Source organism: Grammomys surdaster, unplaced genomic scaffold (genome assembly GCF_004785775.1).
Source record: "Grammomys surdaster isolate TR1022 unplaced genomic scaffold, NIH_TR_1.0 128, whole genome shotgun sequence".
Taxonomy (NCBI): domain Eukaryota; kingdom Metazoa; phylum Chordata; class Mammalia; order Rodentia; family Muridae; genus Grammomys; species Grammomys surdaster.
The window spans coordinates 3,371,933-3,393,144 of NW_021604586.1; the positions used below are offsets into that span (position 1 = coordinate 3,371,933).

Here is a 21,212-nt window from a genome sequence, read left to right on the forward strand (position 1 = left end):
CAAGGGCGCCTTGCTGAGAACAGGAAGCTGAGGCCTTGAGGGAGGCCATCTGCAGAAACCAGGAACTCACAGGCAAAGCCATGGTGAGGAAGGAAACAAGTCAGAAATCAGAACAAAACAGCCAGGCCCGGTCTAAGGAAGAGTCCAGATGTCAGGCAGTGCTGGCCAGACCCAAAGGATCTACCACTCAAAGCAGGTTAGGAGCCAAGAAAAGAGCCACACACCAAGGGAATGTTCAGGTCCATTTATGCCAGCACCAAGGAGAGGCACTGTTTAACGGAGGTGGTGAACAGCAGGGAGAGGTTAAAAACCAAGTGAGGGTCTGCCTGAAGTCCTCCAGGGGGCAGGTATTCTCCCCCCAGATGCAGATGCACACACTTTGCCTCATAGACCTGATGCCCCAGCTTCTTGGGCCTTTCTTCCCACAATGTCCCAGAGGAGGCATGCACTCCAGAGTGGGCCAAGGGACACACGATGCCTGCTGTGCCTTGGTCTGCAGCTGCCTGCAGAAATGGCTGCACTTCCTGTCTATGTCTCCCCAGCTGGCACCACACTTATCACCCTAGGAGAAAAGGAGCTAGACCACACTGGCTGGGGGGAGACAAGAGTCTCCATGATCTCGGTCCCCACTGCACACACTGAGACACCGCTGCCGACCCGCAAACCCTCTGTGTACACATCCACCTGTGTGCAACGTGCACCCATGCACTGACAGACAGGCACACAAGCACATACCCACGTATAGGCATATGTACCCAGAACTACCTGGAAGCCAGCCCTCCCTAGGAAAGCTCCTTCCACTTCCTCCTGGGGACAGGAAGTAGCTGTGACTTTGAGGCTTTCCTGGGACAACTGCCAAAGCTCGCGACCCACACCCTCCTCCTCTCTAGTCTTCCAAATGTTCATTGGCCATGCGTCACCTCCCTGGAAGAAACAGCAAGCTCCTCTAGTGGCTACTGGCTCCCTTGTGAATCACAACAACCCTCAGACCTCTCTCCCTCTGGCTTTACCTATCATTTTCTCAAACTGCCAACCACAGGGCCTTTGCACCTACATGCTGTCCTCTTGCCAGCCTTCTCTCTCCTCCACTCTTATCTTTCTGGTCTTAGCCCAGTTGCTGCCTCCTCTGGGGCAGCTCAGAAAGGCTGTTCCCAACATGGCCAGCCTAGCCATCTTGGGTATCTTCCCATGCTTATTTGGGCAGTAGCCTCCCTAGGAATACGGCTTGAGTCTCTCTCCTCAGGTTCAGCACCAGTGTTGAACTCCTTTGTCTGTACTGGCATGGTGAGAGCTGTAGACCCTTGTGTAGAGCATGTGGCTGTCACTCAGGGGAAACACACAGGGCTGAAACTTGATCCCTGCTTAGACCCCAGCTTCTCTTCCCAGGAAGTGGGGGACTCTAGACTCCCCATGAGTCTAGATGTCCCTATGCCCAGGACTGTGCACCCTGACATTGGCAAGCAAAGTTTGGGTCTCGGCAAGCTCAGAACCCCTAAGGTGAAGAAAGCACAGGGTGAGGGATCTGACCCTGTCCTTAGCTGGGGGACATGGGGACTGCCTTCTTGACACAGAGGCTGGAGGATGATGTTATGCGTAGGAAGTAGGTCACGGAGGCCTGGAGTTGACCCAGAGTCCTTGACAGCAGCCAGTAGGTCTGTCCTGGAGCACACACTGATGGGAGCAGAGCCAGGTCAGCAAATGTTGTCTGAGCAGCATCAACTCCCCGAGCTGGGAATGGAATGCAGAAGAGGACATCTGGACCACAGTTCTCTCCAAGCCCAAGGGTGAGGCTGCCCCCGCCCTCCACCCATGCACCAACCCCGCACAACCTCCAAGCTTGCCCAGGCCCGACTGGGCTGCTGGCATGCACTTGTAGAAAGCCTCAGCAGCCAAGGCTATAGGACAGAACAGGCTTGCCAGCACACTGGGGTGAGAAAAAGCAGGCCAAGAGCCAGGGCCTGCCTGATCCTGCCCCGTGGGGCCGTGTCAGTCGGGCAGGGGATTCCGCTACTCATCCAAGCGCCTCTTGTTTCTACAGAACTCTACCTCATGCTCATCACAGTGTCCCTGCTTAAAGATGGCTGTGCCCTTGATTCCCCAAGGGAACCTGGCAAGTACAGCTCAGACCTGTCCCCAGAGACTCGGCTGAGCACTGACAGTGACAAGGATGATGGCCACGATGGAAATGGAGAGGTGGCAATGACGCCAAAGGTGACAGCTACTTAGAAAGCTCTGTGGCCGGGTGGCTTCTGCTCAGGATGCTGTGAAAGGAGCATTTCCTCCCAGACCAAAAACACCCTCAAGAGAGGCTCTGCTCTGAGCGAGGAGAAGGGGCTGAGGAACCTGAGGAAGGAAGGGACAGCCAGTCCCCCACCACCGGCCAAATCCACCCATCTCAGGTTTCATCCCGTTTGGCAACCACAGCCTTGGTGGTGATCCTGTAATCCAGTCCAGTTTAGCCTGCATCATCCCTGCGTTTCCCAAACTGTGGGCCATGAGTCACCCTGGTCTGAGCCAGCCGGATACTTCTAAGCCACTTAAGAGACCTCACCACTGTGGTTATGAGGACCAGACAATGCCAAGATCACAGCCAGAGGAAGTCCTAAGCCCCGAGAACCACACAGAGGTTCCAGCCAGCAAGAGACTTTTCCCCCAGGGTGGCAGGAATAAGCCATCTCTCAGCTCCACCCTTTGTTCTGTGAGGGCTTTGTGCCCCATCTCTTTGCCAGTAACAAAGAACACTCACAAGAGACAAGTCCCCCTGCTCCCCGTGCCCTGGACTTCTGGACAGTTGGACAGGTAGACAGATGTCAAAGTCCCCGTGAATGTGATCCAGCTTCATCTCTCTGTCTCTTTTCCTCTCCTGCTCTGCCCTGCCTCAAGGGTACTGTCTGCCCACCCTGGCTCAGCTTCCCCTCTCTCCTGCCCACAGCACCCCACGAGACCCAGGCCTGCCCCACAGATCTCTCACTCACGCACAACTGGAAGTCAGCCACAGCTAGTGGGGTCTACACCACAGGCGTCCATGGTGGCCACTACTCTGTGCTTTTCTTTGGGGACATTGGTGTCCAACATGTTTCAGGACACTACTGCTGTTCAGACTTGACCTTGTAGTCCATCCCCAAGTCCACCAGAAAGCCCTGTCACTTTCTCACTGGCCAGCCAGAATCCACTCCTACTGTGTGGCGCCGTCCCCACCTCCCAAGTCTGACCCCCCCACACCCAGGCAGCCCAGATATTTCAAGGTTATCTTCCAACCTGGGAATCCCTGGCAGCCTCAGGCTTCCTCTGGTGATCCCCCTAGCCCCAGCTGGGGCTTGTCATAGAGAACCTGCCCTTCCCTCCCCCCTCCCACCCTCACTCTGCTTCGTTCTACACCCCACCCGCTCCCTGCTACAGAAACTTCTCCAGAGCTTCCCACTAACTCACCACACCACCCCTTAACTCTTTCCAAAGCTCCCTTTCGTTTTTATTACCCTGGCACACAGAACTTAGGCAAGACACACTTGTTGACTCGCATGGTTGCCTTTGACAAAGGGGAGCTTGCCGGGGTCAACGTGGAATGCGCTGGCTTGGCAGGAGCCCAAGGCACAGGCGGCTGGAAAATACCACACCTGGAGCTCACCCTGCTCATCCTAACAGGCAAAGCAGAGATGGGTCCAGAGAAGGGTGCCCAAGCGGTGTGTGCAAGGCAGGGCCTCGGAGATCAGAAGAACCCAGACAGAGTAGAAGAGAGCCTTCAGTGGGGCTCGGCCTCGAGTTCCCATCCTGTGGACCAATAGACAGTACTGAACTGCAGGTAGTCCAGAGCAGCAGCGTGCTGTGGGAGCGCAGGGTTGAGGAGGGAAGGTGTGTGTGTGTGTGTGTGTGTTTTTGCTTGTTTTGTTTTGAGACAGGGTTTCTCTGTGTAGTCTTACTTGTCCTGAAACTCTGTAGATCAGGCTAGCTTTGAACTCAGAGATCCACCTGCCTTCACCTCCCAAGTGCTGGGACTAAAGGTGTGCTCCATCACCGCCTGGTTGGGATAAGCCTCTCCGGCCTCCCACATCCTTCCACTGGAGCCTGAAGCCATCCCAGTGCTTGGCATGGAAGCTCTCCTGCAGAGAGATGGGAAAGGCACCCAGAGCTAGTTCCAATCCTCGGTGACCTCCTGCAGGTCATTGGCCTTACCTGTCCTAGAAGGAAGGTCGGCCAAGTTTACAGAGGCTGATCAGGGCAACAAACAACAGACTGTATCGAACCACCACACATAAGACCAAAACAAAAAGGGGACCAATGAGCAGCAGCTGTGTGGGCCAGAGAGCAAACAGCTCAATGGCTCAGCTTCTCGGAACTCTCCGGGCAGTGAACTCTAACAGGTCACAGCTTGTTAGCCGGCAATGGAAGTAGAAGTGAGATTCTGGTCAGCCAGCCAGCAGCCTCAGGTCTGCAGACCCCTCACTTGCAAAGCGGCCACCAGTAAACGGTACCTGGGCCCTAGCCACTGTCCCCACTGATGAGAGACACACAGCATGACCCTCAAGGACAGGGGCTAGTGAGGTCAGAGGCCTGTGAAAACTCCAGGCCTGGAGGCACAATTCCAACAGAATTCCTTCCCATGGCCAGGACCAGGAGTCATCATCCCAGGGCTAAGCTGATGTCCTCAGAGTGACTCAGTCAGCTGTCACAATTTTGCATTCTGTCACAGACTGAGGCCTGCCGTGTGGACAGCCCATCCCGTAGAGCTCTGATTCTGAAGCACTATGGAGCATCGGAACTGCTTGAGACCATGTGAGTGGCTGAGCTCCCCTAGGTCTGCTAGCCTGCTGGGAGAAGGCAGGCCTGGGGGGGTGGAGGGGGGGCTGCCAGGGCCTAGGCTCAGTGTTGGGAATGACAGGCTGCTCAGAGAGTCAGAGGAGGCTGAGTGGAGTCTTCTGCTAAGGGCCTGCAGTGTGCCAACCCCAAAAATCACCACAGTGGGCAGCACAGATTGCTATCCCTGTCTTGTCAATGAGGACGTGAAGGCTCAGAGACTGGGCTGTCCAAGCGCACACCGCTAACAGAGCCAAGATGTAGCCCAGAGGCTCTGACCTCACAGCCAGTCATTTCCACTCTCCTGTGGCTTGAACATCTGTCTTTTCCTAGAAGAAGGGTCCCATGGTATGCCTGCTACAGGGCTGTCTTAGTCGTTGGCCAATTCAAAACTGTTGCCAAAGATTTAATCATGGAACACATATCCATCGGATGCGTGTGATGTGGCACCGACAGGGTCATCCATATTCAGGAATGTTCTAGCAGTCAACCAGAAAAGCCCAAAGCCGCAAGACTCCTAGGACTGTGGTAGCATGCTTGTTTAGCATGCCTGCACCCTGGGGTTCCCGCCCCAGCATTACATAAACGGGCATGGAGACAGGAGGACCAGAAGTTCAAAGTTCTCCTTGACTCCCAACCTGGTCAATACCAACCTAGGGCTACATGAAACTGTTAAGAAAGGAGCGAGGGCGAGAGGGGCAGGTTCATTTATTCAGAACAATTGATTGAATATTTGATGAGGCACTGTGTTTCAGGCCCTGGACAGGGCAGGTAAGACACACTGCATGAATGGATCTAACTGAGGGGCAGAAACTGCTTGTCCGGCCAAATCGCTCTTGCCTTTTGTTTTTAAAAAAATCTATTTGGTCCTGGTGGCACAGGCCTGTGATCTCAGCCACTAGAGAGGCTGAGGCAGGAGGATTCTGAGCTCAAGACTAGCCTGGGCATTTTAGGGAAAGCCTATCTCAAAAAGATGGAAAAGAGAGCTGGGGCTGTGGCTCATGGTGGGACCCTGGCTTCCACCCTCATGCCGAAAACAAACCAAGCCAAAGCAATCCGTGAGGAAGCTCTTGACACGGCGGCTTGCTAAATCCCCAACCCCTGTGCTTGTATTTTTAATAGCTGCAAGATCCCCGCATCCAGGCACAGCCAGTGGTGACTGACCTGTTCCCAGTTAAGTACCTGGGAAGTGGCATACAGTGTTTGCTCTTGGTGTGACCGCAGCTACCGTGGATTGCTGCCCTTTCAGATTAGAACTGCCCAGAATGGTGACAGAGATACCAGCGTGGACATAAGCTCTCCACTGAGTCCCCAAGTCATTGTCAGGAGAACCAAGCAGTTCTTTGGGACTTCCCCTGAGGTCCTTGAGTGACCCTGCTGCCCAGCTGGCCCAGCTCACAGAACATGCTTTTCTTTTGGACCCCATGACTTCCTGTAACCAGTGTTACAGTGGTTGACAGGAGGTGGATTGCAGGAGGGTCGCTAAACTGTAGCTACTCATCCCTGAAGCCCAAGCCTGAGGCAGAAGGACCCTAGAGCTCCCAAGTCTCCAGGGACTAAGCACTGCCCCGGGGAGTCTCAGCATGCCTCCAGATCTCTCCCCTGACCACAGGGAGCAAGCAGCATGATTGGAGGTTGTCTTCCATCTCACATGTGCAGTAGCCCAGAGAGGTGGGCTCTGAGGTCACACAGCTTCAAGGGATGGAACCAGGAATACTGAGCACAGTGGAAGGCGTTTGCACACCAGGGCTGGAGCTTGCACGCCTGCTGACTTCCAGAACCTAGAGCAAACATCCTCACTTTCCTGCAGTGTGTCCCCTGCTGTTTAAAGGAGGAAAGAACAGGTAGAGGAGGCTGCTGCTCCGAGCCTTGGAGCCTCCCAGCCTCCTCCCTGTGTGGATAGCCCCCTGGGGTTCAGCCTCCCTCCTCTTCCCCCTGTGGGACACCTGGGTCTCCATCTTTGGCAATCTCCCTAGGAGCTCACAGTGCTAATCCCTAAGTAATCCTAAGGCCAGGCAGGCATTGGCCACCCACACTGGATCCCAGGTGTACACAGAGCAGGACAGGCTACAGTGGAAGCCCCTCACCCTGCTTCTGGCCCTGGGAAACCTTTGTCTTTATCTGTAAATTAGTCACTGCTAAAATATCTGGCCACCTCTGGGCCAATGAAGAGACTGAAAAATTTCAGAGTAAAGGCCACTAACCTTGTGAGCCGGAACAAATATTGATTGTGTGTCCTGTGCCAGAAGGGCCTGGGATCTTTGTGCCAGAGCCCCAGCCTAGGTGGGGGGTCACAGACCCAGCCCAGTCCCAACTGCGGCTTCCATTGCTCAGGGTCTCAGTCTCTTCACTGGGGATTAAGAAGAGCAGTGCCCCTGCTTCCATTGCTGGGCTGCTGTGTGGACAGAACCACCCCGAACCCACCTTGAATTGGGTAAGCACAGGCCTGCTCAACCACTGAGGGACTGTCCTTGCCTACCCAAGCCTCTTAACCTCTTCCTTTATCCCAGCGACGCTCGACCTTCCTTTACCCCAGTTCCCATGTTGTGGTGACCCCAACCGTACAGTTATTTATGTAACTGGAACTACAACTTTGCTACTGCCGTCACAGGACATGTAAATACCTGATAGGTGACCCAGCGTGGGGTCGCGACCCATAGGTTGAGAACCACTGCGTTGGTCACTGCCAGACTCTCCTGGGAGATGCCCAGGTCTGCCACCACCATTTATGCTGTGTGACCTGGGGCTTGAGATGAACTTCTCTGAGTTGCAGCCTTGTATAAGAACTATCTATTCACAGTGCCTGGTACCTGGGAACAAGAGATGAAGCTGGACCGAGAGAGGGGTCTGCTGGGTGGTTCTGGGGTTGGCGGGGAGAGAGAAATGGGAGTATTTCACAGGAGGAATGCCCCACACCCACACCCAGCCCTTTAGCTCCCCGCTGGCTGCACTAGTGCTCAAGTAGGGAAACTGAGTCTCAGAGGTCCCTCTGCCCAGCCCCTTGTCATGGTCCAGGTGGCTCACAGTCCTGGATAATGGATCCTGGAACCACCCAGGTGTCAGGCTCTCACCAGCCCAGGTCTGAGACCTGAGGCTATGATTCGTGGGGTGCACGCAGCAGGACATCAGGGCAGAGGGAGAGACACGCTGAGGGAAAGCACAGGATGGGGGTCTGTTCTCCTTAAACACTTCGCCTGTGTGCCAATGTTTCCCTTATTTTATGTGAGAGTTTTTTCCTATGGCTCTGGGGGTAGAAGCCAGGCCTCCAGCATGCTAGGCAAGCAGTGTAGCCCTGAACTACAGTAGCCCAACACTCCCTGTTTTCACTGACTGTGTAACCCACAGGGCTGAGTTGGACTCAGTGGTAGATGTATGCCCAGCATCTACAGAGCCATGGACTTGAACTACAGCCTTGGGGGAAAAAGACATTCTATCCTACTGGCGGGTGAGATGTGTGCCTGTGTGTGTGTGTGCACATGCGCACACACAAGTGACAGGCGTTGGGGCCAGAAGTCAACATCAATTCCCTTTCTCCATCACTCTCCACCTTGATATGGTTTGTTTGTTTGTTTGTTTGAGACAGAATCTCTCACTGAACTTGGAGCACACGTTTCACCAAACCTGCCTGACCAACGAGTTCCCCCTAGGATCTGCCTGTCTCTGCCACCGCAGTGCTGGGATTTCAGGTGTGTGTCACCCAGTAGGGTTTTTACGTGGATGCCTCGGAACTGAACTCAGGTTCGCATGTGTGCCCAGTGAGCCATCTTCCCCACACAGTGTTCCCTCTTGGGTCCGATGAGGACCTCATGTACATTTTATAGTCAGAATTACAGAACTGAAAATGAGGTCTCTGTGGGGGCTGAATCTGAGCCAACTTCCTCAGAAGCTTTTAGCGGGAATGGTCCTCCCAGATGACCCTGTCCTAAAGTCTCAGCTCTTGTGAGTGTGTAGTTTGTGTTTCCCAGGAGCCCGTCTGTATTTGCTGGCAAGCCGGCTTGCCTCCCTGAGTAGGGAGGACCGTTAGGGATCCAGATACCCCTCAGGAGCCCCTGTCAGCCTGCAGGGACTGGCTACCTGGATCCCCTCTGTACCCTCCCATCAGTGCCCTTTGGCCTGCTTTCTGTGGCGTTTATATCTATCTTTCATCTTGATGGTTCTGCTGCTGATAACCGCTGGACAGGTAAACACGGAAGGAGGAGAAAGTCCACAAATGTCTATCAACCAGCTCCACCTACAGGGCCATGGCCAGGGCCGGGGCCAGCCTGGAGAAAGGCCAGTCCCTCCTTCCTGGCTTTTCAGGCCCTGTTCCCCAGCCTCTTCCAGTTTCTCCCTGAAGAGCTGAGGCTCCAAAAGCAAAAGTCCCTGACCCTGGGTTCATGAACTCTCTGTCTCAGTTTACATATCCAAAAGCATGGGCAGGTTGCCACCAAGCACTGTGGTACGTGAAAGCAGAGATGGGGGACAACGGGCAGGGGGTGTAGCCAGATGCACCTGTGCCCTGAACCATGCTCTGGCTCTCAGGCTGCCCCACTGATTTCAGAGCCCCACTCCAGGCCCTGGTATGTTGGAAACACACTTTAAGACTACAGGTGTCCGCAGAGGGAGTTCCCTCAGCCCAGGTCTCAAAAACACACCCACAGAGAGCTGAGGCCTGTGGCAGGGGTCTCTGAAGCTTCTGTTACTGAGCCCTGGCTTAAACTAATCCTCTCAGTGTACCTCAACACTAAAGGGAGTATCTCAGCAGAAGAGCTAAACCCAACGCAGCTCCCATTCAGGCTGGGGAAAGTTGCCCAGCCTAGCGCAACAGGAAGACGCAGAATGCATAATCCTTGTTTTAAAAAATGATCAAGAATTTTAAGGAAGACACCAGATCATTAAACCAAGATTCTGACCACAAAGCCCTAAGCAAAAAGTTGCAGCACAGGATCCCTCCAGGGGAGGGGGCCAGGAAGGGAAAGGAAGCAGTATTTTCCAAGACCTGATACTTGGACTGTGGGCTGCAGGTGCCTGACCTTTCCTCTAAACCCAGGTGAGCAGCCAGCCTTGCCCCCCCAGCCTCCTACCCACCCACCCCAGGATGGTGTCCCTCTTCACCCAGCCCTGCAAGAGGTGCCTCTCTGTCAGGTTATGGCTTGGCACCATGTACTCCCTGGTGAACACTCTCCCATTGAGACTGCTAGCACAGACTAGGGCTCAGGGGTTCTGTGAGTGTGTTTAGCAGTTCTGGGGACTGAAGGCAGGGCTTCGAGCATTCTGGGCAAGTGTTCTGCCACTGAGCTGTCTCCCAGCCCCAAGCCCAGGGTTTGAACATATACATATGAGTGTACAGAGGGCCTTCTTTTTTTTTTTTTAACCAATGGTCCTGGGGCTTGAACCTGGGACCCCATGCATTGCTAGGCACAGGTCCTACTGAGCTATTCCCCAAAACTTATATGTGGTATTTTGAATAATCATTGTTTTAATCCAAGAAAAAAAACAAAATATCAAATTTTTTTTAAATCAAAATGCTGTGTTAGCAGCCAAGACTCTTGCAGCTGGAAGATATTCTACAAGGTGGACCCAAGAACCTTGTCCTTCTTTACAGCTCTGAAGGTTTCTTTTTCTGCAATTTTTTTCTTTATAAAATTGCACCAAAGTGTCACTTTCTTGGTTAACGAATCCTGTCCCCCCCTCCTCCTTCTCTTCCTCCTCCTCCTCCTTTTCTTTTAGTTTTTAGAATTACTTATCTTATATATATGAGTGTTCTGTCTTCATGCAAACAAGAAGAAAGCATCAGATCCCATTACAGATGGTTGTGAGCCAGCATGTGGTTGCTGGGAATTGAACTCAGGATGTCTAGAAGACCAGTCACTGCCATTTAACTGCTGAGCCATCTCTTCAGCACCAGATTAGCAAGCCCTTCTTAAAGTTGCTACTTAGAGCAAGAGCCTGACACGACACTCGCCCCCAGTTCTGGGCCTAGTGGCAGAGAGAACCGTGAGAGTGACAGCTGATAAGGACAGGAACAATGACCACTGAGGTGTGTGTGCCGACCTAAACCACTGCCCAACTTCCTTCCCTTGAGCCAACGCTGAGCACCCATATGGAAAGGGCTATTCCAGACCCAGTGTGTAGCAAGTGACACCTCCCCAGGACTCAGCTTCTGCTCAGAGAGCACAAGAACCGGCCAGCAGGAAGAGAAGTGTAGAAGGACCAGGGAGGACACACACACACATATAAGTCTGACTTTCCCCACTTTTCAGATGGGGAAACTGAGGTTTGTTCAGAGCCTCCAACCAGGAAGTCTCTGAGTGTAGGTTGTCAGGGTCAGGCTAGTGACTGAGGTTTTTTTTCTGTACACCTCCATGACCCCTCACCCCACAAGCTGGGGTGGAAACTGAGTGGAATAGCCACCTTCTGTAGTTCAGAGGCCAGCTGGCCAATCATTTCTCAGAATCGGTAAAGTTGTCCCACCGGTAAGAAAGAGATCTGGTGGTCTCTCTCAAGAGTCACTAGTTCCTCCTTCAGACTGAACCCAGGAAGGGAGGCTGGCCAGCGGGGGCCCTTTAAGACTGGCCAGGGGCAAGTTCATTCACCCAGGGGCCCCTGCTGACTCACGCTTATGAAAGTGATTTTCCTGGCCCCGCCTCTGCCTCCGCCTCCTCCCTGCCCCGCTGTGAAATACCCCTGCTAGCCTTGGGCCTCGTACAGCCTCTGGGATCCCCAGGGCTAATGGGCATCCTGTTCCCGTAGCAGGGCACTGTGACAAAGTCTCTCACCGTGATCAAGTTCCTCTGAGTGTCCAGCCAACCTAGGCTCACCGGCTCCCTCCAGCTACCGTCCATCAGGTGAGCGGTCTGGGCAAGGTTGTGGGTGGGAACCGATGGCCACCGGGCAGGGGTGGCCAAACGGGATTTGGAGGGGAGCTGGGCAGTATGCAGTCTGGTCCTGAGCAGGACTCCGGGAGTCCTCTCTGCTCCTCCAGACACGTCCATGTTCAGGTATGTGGGCCCCTCTCCCCAATGGCCCCTGGTTCAGCAGCCTCATCCTAACCCGTGAAATAGCTGTTCCGGCAGGGAGGAGTGTGAGTAGCCTTGCTTCTTCGAGGCGTCAGAGGCCACTGTGTCACAGCCTGGTGAGGTGCTTTCCTGGGTCCTGTGTACCAGGCACAGGGGGTCACAGCCGAGGGTTCCTGGGCACTTGCTTTATGGAGGGTGCTGTGGAGAGCGGTGGACCATAGAGGTTGGGGCATCAGGCGTCCTTGGGCCCAGGTGAGGCAGGCACTTGGAATGAGGGTTCACTGTGACTAAGGCCAGGTAACACTTGGCCGACTGCACACTTCCTCCTGCCCCAGGGCCTTGTGTCACTAGCAGCTGTCACTGCTACCTGTTGCTTTATTTGGGAACGGAGGGGAAGGGGGATCCAACTAGGCTGTCTGGGAGTTAGACGAGATGCCTCCTTCCCCCCCACACCTCAGTTTCTTTCTCCATGCAGTGGAGATAAGAAAACCCCAGCTCTTGTGGCGGGGGGGGGGGGGGCGTCTTAGAGGCGAACAGTATACGTCTCTTCCCCAGCGTGACGATTTCATAACCTTAGAAATGTCTGCAGTGTCACACCAGGGCAGCTATCGCCACTTCTGAGAAACTCTTCTTTTTATGTGCTCACACCTGTGGGGTGAGAGGTCGATGTCTAGTGTCTTCCTCAGTCACTGTCCACACCTTATTTTATTCCATTATTATTATTGTTATTATTATTATTGTTATTATTATTGCTAGAGAGAACGCACAAGAACGTGTGTGGAAATCAGACAGCCATCCCACTCCCCCAGGGGTCAGGGGTCAGCTTTCTCCTTCCATCTTTCTGTTCTGCCCTCAAGTCTCTGTCCTGGTACAACTTGCCTGCTGGGCTACTTCACTCCAGGTTTCCCTCTCCGGGACTGAGCCTAGAGCCTGTCGCTGGCTCTCTGGCGGGTGATCTCCAGGGGCCTTCCTGTGCCTGTCTCTCCAGACCTAGGATTACAGACATCTGCTTTTTACAGGAGTGCGGGGAATCTGAACTCAGTTCCTCGCCATTAGGCAAGCACCTTACCCTAGGAGCCGTCCCCCTGGCCCCTCAAACCAACAACTTGAGAACATTATTTTTTTTTTCTGTCAGCATTGCCCAATCAGAGAGACTCAGAAATCTGCCAGTACTTTAAAAACTGGTTATTCTATCCTGGAGGTGGTGGCTTTCTCCTGTAATCTGAGCAGCTGGGAGGTGCAGGCAGGAGGATCAAGAGTTCAAGGCCAGCCAAGGTTTATTCCCGTTTCAAGCCAGCTTGGACTACACAAGACCCTGTCTGAACAAACCAAGCAACTTACTCCAGCTCTACAAACTGAGGTCGTGGGTGGGAGTGCAGGGTGGAAGAAGGTAGCAGGTGCCTGTGGGTGGTAGTGAGGGCGACCAGCTTGGGGGCGTGTGACCTCTGGGGGTGTCAGGGTTGGTGGTGACCTCATGCCTATGGCATCCAGCAACTCTAGGTGAAGCTTCTGCCAGCTGGGAGAGGGACCTGGTCTGAGAGTGCAAAGTCCTCCAATGCATTAGCCCATCCTACTTCCTGTGAAGCAACTTAGGCAGCCCCTTGGGTCTGGCCTGTGTGGACAGGGCCTCCTGCTGGCACCAGTGAGAAGCTGTATGCTGGGATATTAAGAGAAAGGAGGGGTTGGCACCTCAGGTTCTCTGGGAATGGTTGGCATGCCCTTTTCAAGGGGTATTGGAATGTCTAGTAGGGTTGTGCCTTCAGGGATCAAATTTCTGTTCTGTTATGGGCCTGCTCCAAAATTTAGCAGGCATGACTGTATCCCCACTCCACCCCTGCCTCAGTCTCTTCATCTGAGACATGGGTTGTCCTAAGAATTAAAAAGATAAGGAACAGGGAAGCACCTTGCCAGGATGTTACCCTCACCTGTGTTGCTGCTGTTGCTGGGTAATGAAGATGGGGTGAGGGAGAGACCCCAGGCCTTGGCTATGCCCTGGCCTGTGGACCAGTGAGGGGACCACCCTCCAGGAACTGCAGCCTGAATTTCCACAGCTCTAGTTAGTGAGAAACTGACCCTCCTCCAGGACACTGGGGTCAGAATCTGCTGCAGGACACAAGGGGACAACCACACACAGCAGAGGCTTCCAACCCCCTACACCTGCAGAGGCCCAGAGAAGCTTCTGGAGCAGGGTGACCCAGCTAAAGTCCACTCCAGCTGACTGGAGGTGGGACAGGCTTCTTGCAGACTATAAAGTCTGTACAAAACTCTCCAGCCTCAGTTTCTCTACCTGTGACACGGGAGTGATCAAGAGAGTACTTTTAACCACCCAGATAGAAGTTATAAGCATAAGCTTCTGAGGGTGGAGAGTTTGGACCCTGCATGGCCCCAGCTCAAAGGAAGCCTGGAGAAGCCTGGCTCTATAATTATTGCCATCAGGTGTGGTACCCCAGTGTCCTCTTAGGCCTTGTAAGGGAACACCACGTGGTCTCCAATAACAGCAGGAAGCCACCTGCACTCTCCCAGGGAGGAGGAGGAGGAGGACCCAGTGGGTGCTGGGGACATGGGAGACATCTTGGCAAGTCTGCGAAGCTGTCCTAATGTCTGAGCACAGCTGAGGCTAGAAAGATGGTTCTTGGCCAGCCCAGCTGTGAGCCCACAATGACGTGCAGGGGCATATTCCACTGGCAGACTGTTCCTCCCCTTGTGAGGCTCACCCCTCATGCTCCCCAGCAGAGGAGCGCTGAATACCAGCACCAGGTGCGAGCTGCCAGGTCAGTTGTCCGGTCTGACTGGTTGGACTTGCCTGGTGGGAGATGCCAGGCTTTGTGTCCCTGCGCGCAAGTCACACACGGCCTCAGCTGTGTTTTGTTGGCCAGTGAAGTATTTGCGTAAGGGTGCATCACTGGCTGCCCACTTTTCCAAGCTAGAGAGTTCACACACAACCCCCAGCATTCCGCCCCCTCTGTAAGAGTTCTGCAGATGTGACCTCAGACCAGTGTGCTGCCACTAGGTGAGGCTGAGGCTCCCAGGGACTCGCACGATAGCCCAGCGTCTTAGTCACCAGTTAGCCTTGGGTTAAAGTCTGCCAGCAGCTTCCTCCGAGGGTCAGCGTGGTCAGCGTGGGAGGGACAGCTCACTGGAAGAGCTCATTGTCCTTGTTCTCCCATTGAGGGCCAACATTTTTTGTGTCCCCACCACCACCACCCAGGGAGGAAGCTGACACCAGCCCCCGTTCTGCTGTCGTGGCCCAGAGTTGCCTATGTCCTCTAGGGGGAAGCTGCCCTGGCCCCTGCTGCTAGCCTGGGACCGCCGCTCCAGTGTGTTGAGCAATTAGGCATTGTGGCCACCAGGGGGCGCAAGAACTCCAAAGCCCAGGTTTGCTGGCATTTTCCCAAATCCAGCTGTCAGAATCTCCCCAAGTCCAAGGTCCATCCCCGCCCTGAGCAGAAGGTCAGGCAGGGCCTGCCTGCCAGTAAATCCACCCCAGCAGGTGTTCCAGAACATTCTCCTACTTGCACAGCTTTCTAAGGCTCCAGTCTGAGAACCAGCCAGTGTCACCAGTGAGGAAGTGGGCGGTGGCCCTACAGCCACCAAAGAAGTCTTGTCTTACCCCTCCCTCCTGTACCGAGCAAAGAGTCTTCTCCTTAAGATGAAGTGGAAGATGGATAACATGAGGCTCAGAAGAGTTGGTGGCTCCTGGTTCTCAGGCAGCTGGGGAGGAGCGCAGATGTCCCATGAGGACAGGCAGAGAATGTGGGAGGGCAGGGGGGAGACAGGAGACTCACTGCGGCACCCGCAGGGATCCTGCACTCAGCCCTGAGCTCCACAGTGTAGCTGAGATGAGAGTCGGTGTGATGTCCCCCAGCCTGACGACAGGGGCTTTCTCTTTGCTCTCCAGGTCAGCTGCCAGCCCCAGGCTGAACACCACCCCCAGCTATGAGCTCCTGGAGGCGCGACTCCCTCGGGGCCAGCCGCTCGGAGCCCCTCCCAGTAGTTATCATTGGTAAGTGTCACACCAGCAAGGGTGGGGGATCACACTGGTGCTCTGCAGACCCCTGGGTTTGAGGCTAGCAAGGCCAAGGCTGGCCTCTAGACCGTTGCCTTTAAATGAAGCTTGTCTGCTTACCATGGGGCCGGCACTGTGCGTCTAAGCATTTTCACCATTACCCAGTGTCCACAACTGTGCCAGATGCCCATATGGGGAACACAAAGAAAACCCAAAGATAGGGCCCGCGATCCCTGTCCTCAGCTCTGCAAAATTGAGAAAGAGGGCAAGCATCAGGTGGACCCACACGAGCGGACATTTTAAAGGTGAAAACCAGGTAGCGATAAGCCGGGAAGAGCTGGATGGTCGGTAGAGGACGCTCTGATCCCAGCTAGGAAGAGCCTCTGTCCACTCAGTCACCGCAGGGCTTGAAGCAGTCCGTCCTGCTGATGGATTGTCACCTCCAAGTCACAGCCCTCCTGGCTTAGGCAAGCACTCTGCCCCTGAGCTACAACCCCACTCACCTTTTCCTTTGGGGCTCACTATGTTGCACAGGCTGGCCTTGAACTTCAGATCCTCCTGCCTCATCAGCCTCTCGAGTTGCAGGCTCACATGGCTACAGGCTCTGTCTCCCTGAGTGTGAATCCCTGCTTAGCCTTTTGCCAGCTGCATGGACACAGGATTCTTGTTTAACCCCTCTGTGCCCAGTTCCCCAAGCACAAAAAGAAAATACTAGTACCCGTTCCCTGACTGACCTCACACAGGAAGCCTTTGACCACTTCTTGGTTGTTACTACACATGGTGTCTGTCACAGAGTAAGGGCTTGGCGAACGGTTCATGGAATGAGGGAGTAGCCAGCCAGGCTGAGTGACCCTGACCTCCCTGTCTCTGCAGGCAATGGTCCTTCAGGTATCTGCCTGTCCTACCTGCTCTCTGGCCACATCCCCTACGTGAAACCAGGAGCTGTCCACCCACACCCCCTGCTGCAGAGAAAGCTGGCCGAGGCTCCAGGGGTCTCCATCCTGGACCAGGTGGGTCTGACACATGAGTATGGGAGGGACATTCCCCTGGCAGAAAGCTAGGGGTCCCTGGAAGACCAAGCTCAGAACAGGAGTCCACAAAACCAACCATATAACAGGAAAAGAGCAACTAGGACTGTCTTCCGAGACCCACCGATGCCACGTCAGCAGTCTGACCACACATTAGACGCATGATTCTCAATCACCGACTCCCTCCAAGAACATTCACTGGGGCCCTCAGGCTCCCAGAGGGACTACAGTGACAGTCCCCCAAAATACTCAGCGTAGAGGTCTCTGTGTGACCAGTTTCCCTTAGAGTCAAGGTGGGACTCTGTTATCCCCTGGGGGTCCCACTGACCTGTGCCCCTTTCCCTTAGAGTCAAGGTGGGACTCTGTTATCCCCTGGGGGTCCCACTGACCTGTCCCCCCTCTTCAGGATCTAGAGTACCTTTCCGAAGGCCTCGAAGGCCGAAGCCAGAGTCCTGTGGCCCTGCTCTTTGATGCCCTCCTGCGTCCTGACACAGACTTTGGAGGCAACATAGACTCCGTGCTCTCCTGGAAGCGACAGAAGGACCGAGCTGTTCCCCACCTTGTCCTGGGACGGAACCTCCCTGGGGGCGCCTGGCATGTGAGTGTCATCTTGGAACACCCCTGTTCTCCCTCACACCCTGGGGAGGGGGGCGGGGTACTGCTGTCCTGGCTGGGCCTGACAACTCCTTTCTCTGCAGTCCATTGAAGGTTCCATGGTGACCTTGAGTCAAGGCCAGTGGATGAGTCTCCCAGACCTGCAGGTCAAGGACTGGATGCGGAAGAAATGCAGGTAAGGGGTCCCCGGGAGGCTGGGCAGGCAGAGGAGACTCCCCTATAAACAGACAGATAAAACTGGCCTCTCTAGGTTCTGGCTCTGTCCCTGCAGATGAGGAGGGGGTGTCAGGATCGTGTAGTGACTGGAACATGGGCACCACTTGCCTTTTTGCATAACGCCTATGAGAAGTATCTTATGGGAAACCACAGTAGCCTGCCCTTTACAGGGCCTTGTAATATTCCTAAAGGGGCCATGCCTCGGCTCAGCAAACACCCCATGATCCACTGCTGGCCACTCCCCACCTCCCAGTGTGCCATTATATTAAACAGCCCTGCAGGTAGCCTCTGAGGACAGGCCACTGTTACAGCTTTCACAAAAGGTAAACAAACAAACAAGCAGACAAAAGACAGGAGCTTGAAATGACAGACAGAAACAAAGTCTGTAGCTCCTGGGCAGCCTCCATGCACCCTGCCTGGACTTTGAGTCCCCCTTAGCCATATGTCCCTGCACAGGGTAACTGCAGCCATGCGGGATCATCCGATAAGGGACAGGAAGTCTGAGGTGATGAGCCAGCTCCCCCACCAACATGGCTCACAGACCCTGCCACCAGTGTCCCTGGAAAGGGAAGAGATACAATAAAATCGGCAGTGAAAGTGGCGAGCCCCCCACCCCCCAACACCCCCACACCTGTCCTGTGTGGCCCAGGACCCGCTAAGGGCTTCAGTGGGGGGATTTTTAAGTCCACGCTTCAATCAGAATGTGATTCACGGGGTTGGGAATTTAGCTCAGCGTTAGAGCGCTTGCCAAGCAAGAGCAAGGCCCTGGGTTCGGTTCTCACCTGCAGGAGAGGAAGGGTGGGGGCGGGGTGGGGCGGGGTGGGGCATGTGACCCATGCAGGAAAGGGTAGGGGAGCCCTGAGTGCCTCTGAGGAGCGCCCTGCCGTGGTACTCAAGGGCGGATTCTGAGGCTGCTGTCCAGCGCCCACTCTCTCTGCTCATCCTCCCTCTCTCTCCTCCAGGACAGCCCAGCTTTTAGCTCTAGTTGTATAGAGTCCAGACCTCATTGTCAACTTTATAGATGTGCGACATTACAGCATTTACGTAGACCTTTTGAGTTTTTTTGTTGTTGTTTTGTTTCTTTTTAGTTTTTGATGCAGGGTCTTGCCATGCAAGGCTGGCCTTAAACTGGTGATCCTCCTGCCTCAGTCTCCTGAGTGCTAGTAGTAGTCACCAGCTCCCAGACTGTTATTAACTGCCACTGGGGTAACGATGTGGCTGGATGGCCAGCCCAGACATGTCACCCCATGCTCAAGTTCCCGTCTAGGCACTTGGCTTGTACCCAACCTCGTATGATCTCCCAAGGCCCTCATGGGATGTTCCTGACACACTTACTACCCTGCCTTACAAGCAGGGAAACTGAGGCACAGGGAGTTAGAGGCTTTGGGAGGTACCCTTGCTAGTTCTGCTTTACACCGGAGACACCAAGCCTGGCCTCGGCAGAGCGTGCTGTCGCCACTGGCCATTGCCTGCCTCCATGCCCGTCTCTGACACCCAGCCCCCACATCTGCTTCCTCTTCAGAGGCCTCCGAAACAGCAGAGCCACAGCCGGTGACATCGCCCACTACTACAGGGACTACGTGATCAAGAAGGGTCTAAGTCACAACTTTGTGTCCGGTGCTGTGGTCACTGGTGTGGAGTGGGCTAAGTCTGAGCACGGCAGTCCTGAGGCCCAGGCACCCAGCCCCCTCTTCCAAGTGACGGGCTACTTGACTGCCAAGGACCACAGCCGCCAGCCCTTCTCCCTGTGGGCCCGTAACGTGGTCCTGGCCACGGGCACCTTTGACAGCCCAGCCACGCTAGGCATCCCAGGAGAGACCCTGCCCTTTGTCCACCATGAGCTGTCAGCCCTGGAGGCAGCCATCCGGGCAGGCACTGTGACCCCAACCTCAGACCCGGTGCTGATTGTGGGAGCGGGGCTGTCTGCGGCCGACGCTGTCCTCTTTGCCCGACACTACAACATCCAGGTGATCCATGCCTTCCGCCGGTCCGTGCATGACCCTGGCCTGGTGTTCAACCAGCTACCCAAGATGCTGTACCCCGAGTACCACAAAGTGCAGCAGATGATGCGTGACCAGTCCATCCTGTCCCCCAGCCCCTATGAGGGCTACCGCAGCCTCCCTGAGCACCAGCCACTGCTCTTCAAGGAGGACCATCAGGCAGTGTTCCAGGACCCACAGGGGGGCCAGCAGCTCTTTGGAGTCTCCATGGTGCTGGTCCTCATCGGCTCCCACCCCGACCTCTCCTACCTCCCCAGGGCAGGTGCTGACTTAGTCATAGACCCAGATCAGCCACTGAGCCCCAAGAGGAACCCCATTGATGTGGACCCCTTCACCCATGAGAGCACTCACCAGGAGGGCCTGTATGCCCTCGGGCCACTGGCTGGGGACAACTTTGTGAGATTCGTCCAGGGTGGAGCCCTGGCTGCTGCCAGCTCCCTGCTGAAGAAAGAGACCAGGAAGCCACCTTAACATCAGCCCCGATGCCCTGACACCCAGGTCCTGAAGAGGAAGAGGGCTCACCACAACCCAGTGGGACATGAGCCCATCTAAAGATTTTCCATGTGGGGACCAGTCTCCCCGGCAGGAGGGGAAGACTTGAGCCCTCTGGATGGACTATCTGCCCCAGAGGCATGGGGGAACACCGGCCGCCCTACCCTCAGGCATGTCAAGGCCCCACAGTACTGCTCCTGGTGGGAGCAGTAGCCGTAGACCAGAGGGCCCCCTTGAAGCTGTCAGTGTGTGCTGGAGTCACAGGGCCAGCTGAGTGTCCAACTAGGAGGACCCCAGGCCCAACCTTTCACCATCAGGTCTGTAATAAAACCAGCTGTGCCTCCACTGTGCCTGAGGAGTCTGTGCTTGGGGAGTGGCTAGGCAAAGAGACCGTGCACTGGGGCCCTGGGTAAGGCCCACGGCTCTGGGAGAAGAAGCGATGGAGCTCCAGGGTGGGGCGTCTACAGGCACAGCGCTAGACTCTAGGGAGTCTGGGCGGGGAATGAGGTTTCCAGAAGCCTGCTGCAGCCCTGTCCACTCTGTAGTCCCCCGGTGGTCTCTGATCAGTCGCCCAGTCTCACCTCCTGCCTCAGGGCCTTTGCGCAGGCTGGTGTCCAGCCCCTGGCCCCCTATTCAAGTGTCTTGAGTCTGAGTCACTTGCACAAGTCTGCGTCTTGCTCTGCCTTCAGGCCAACTAGCGCCCGCGAGTGGAGGAGGGGAAGAAGGGACTCCGGGAGGATGGGCCGGCAGAGGGCGCTCGGGGCTCGCCGGACACCAGTACCACGGGGGGAGGGGACCGGGGGTCAGCGAGACCCTGGTGGGGACGGGGGCACAATCTCGGGGGCCCTCACCCTCCTCCACATCCGCCCTAAGCCCCGCGTGAACGAAGCCATCCCCCTCTGTGGCCGTGCCAGGGTCCGGTCGCCGGGCCCCGCGCCCCCGCGGGCAGTCCCCTGCCTCCGCGCTTGGCCGGCGGGGTGGGGGTGGCGGACGCGGAGCACGTGGCTCAGGGTCTGGGGAGCCCCCCCACCCCCGGCACTGGCGGTCCCCGCGGTGTCAGGGCCGT

At 55.4% G+C, this 21,212-nt stretch overlaps 1 protein-coding gene and 1 long non-coding RNA gene across 5 annotated transcripts; one reads left to right on the forward strand and one right to left on the reverse strand.

The window, feature by feature from the left end:
* Positions 1–229: 229 nt before the first annotated feature.
* On the reverse strand, positions 230–3,146 carry LOC114608636. Its single transcript, XR_003709396.1, has 2 exons — positions 2,976–3,146; positions 230–1,728 (listed from the first exon to the last, which is right to left on the reverse strand). It is a non-coding gene; the product is annotated as an uncharacterized LOC114608636 (long non-coding RNA).
* A 1,236-nt stretch (positions 3,147–4,382) lies between these two features.
* Osgin1 (oxidative stress induced growth inhibitor 1) lies at positions 4,383–20,492 on the forward strand. 4 transcript variants are annotated; one of them, XM_028752625.1, is made up of 9 exons: positions 4,383–4,424; positions 4,688–4,770; positions 8,375–8,477; positions 11,524–11,618; positions 15,688–15,792; positions 16,669–16,805; positions 17,230–17,421; positions 17,522–17,613; positions 19,177–20,492. In XM_028752625.1, exons 5-9 carry the CDS (start codon positions 15,726–15,728, stop codon positions 20,123–20,125), a joined length of 1,437 nt encoding a protein of 478 aa, XP_028608458.1. In that variant the 5' UTR covers positions 4,383–4,424; positions 4,688–4,770; positions 8,375–8,477; positions 11,524–11,618; positions 15,688–15,725; the 3' UTR covers positions 20,126–20,492. The 4 variants fall into 4 exon arrangements, with proteins under 4 accessions (XP_028608458.1, XP_028608467.1, XP_028608473.1 ...); XM_028752640.1 differs by lacking the exon at positions 4,383–4,424 and adding an exon at positions 7,126–7,225; XM_028752634.1 differs by lacking the exon at positions 4,383–4,424 and having other exon boundaries at positions 4,645–4,770.
* The last annotated feature ends 720 nt before the right edge of the window (positions 20,493–21,212 follow it).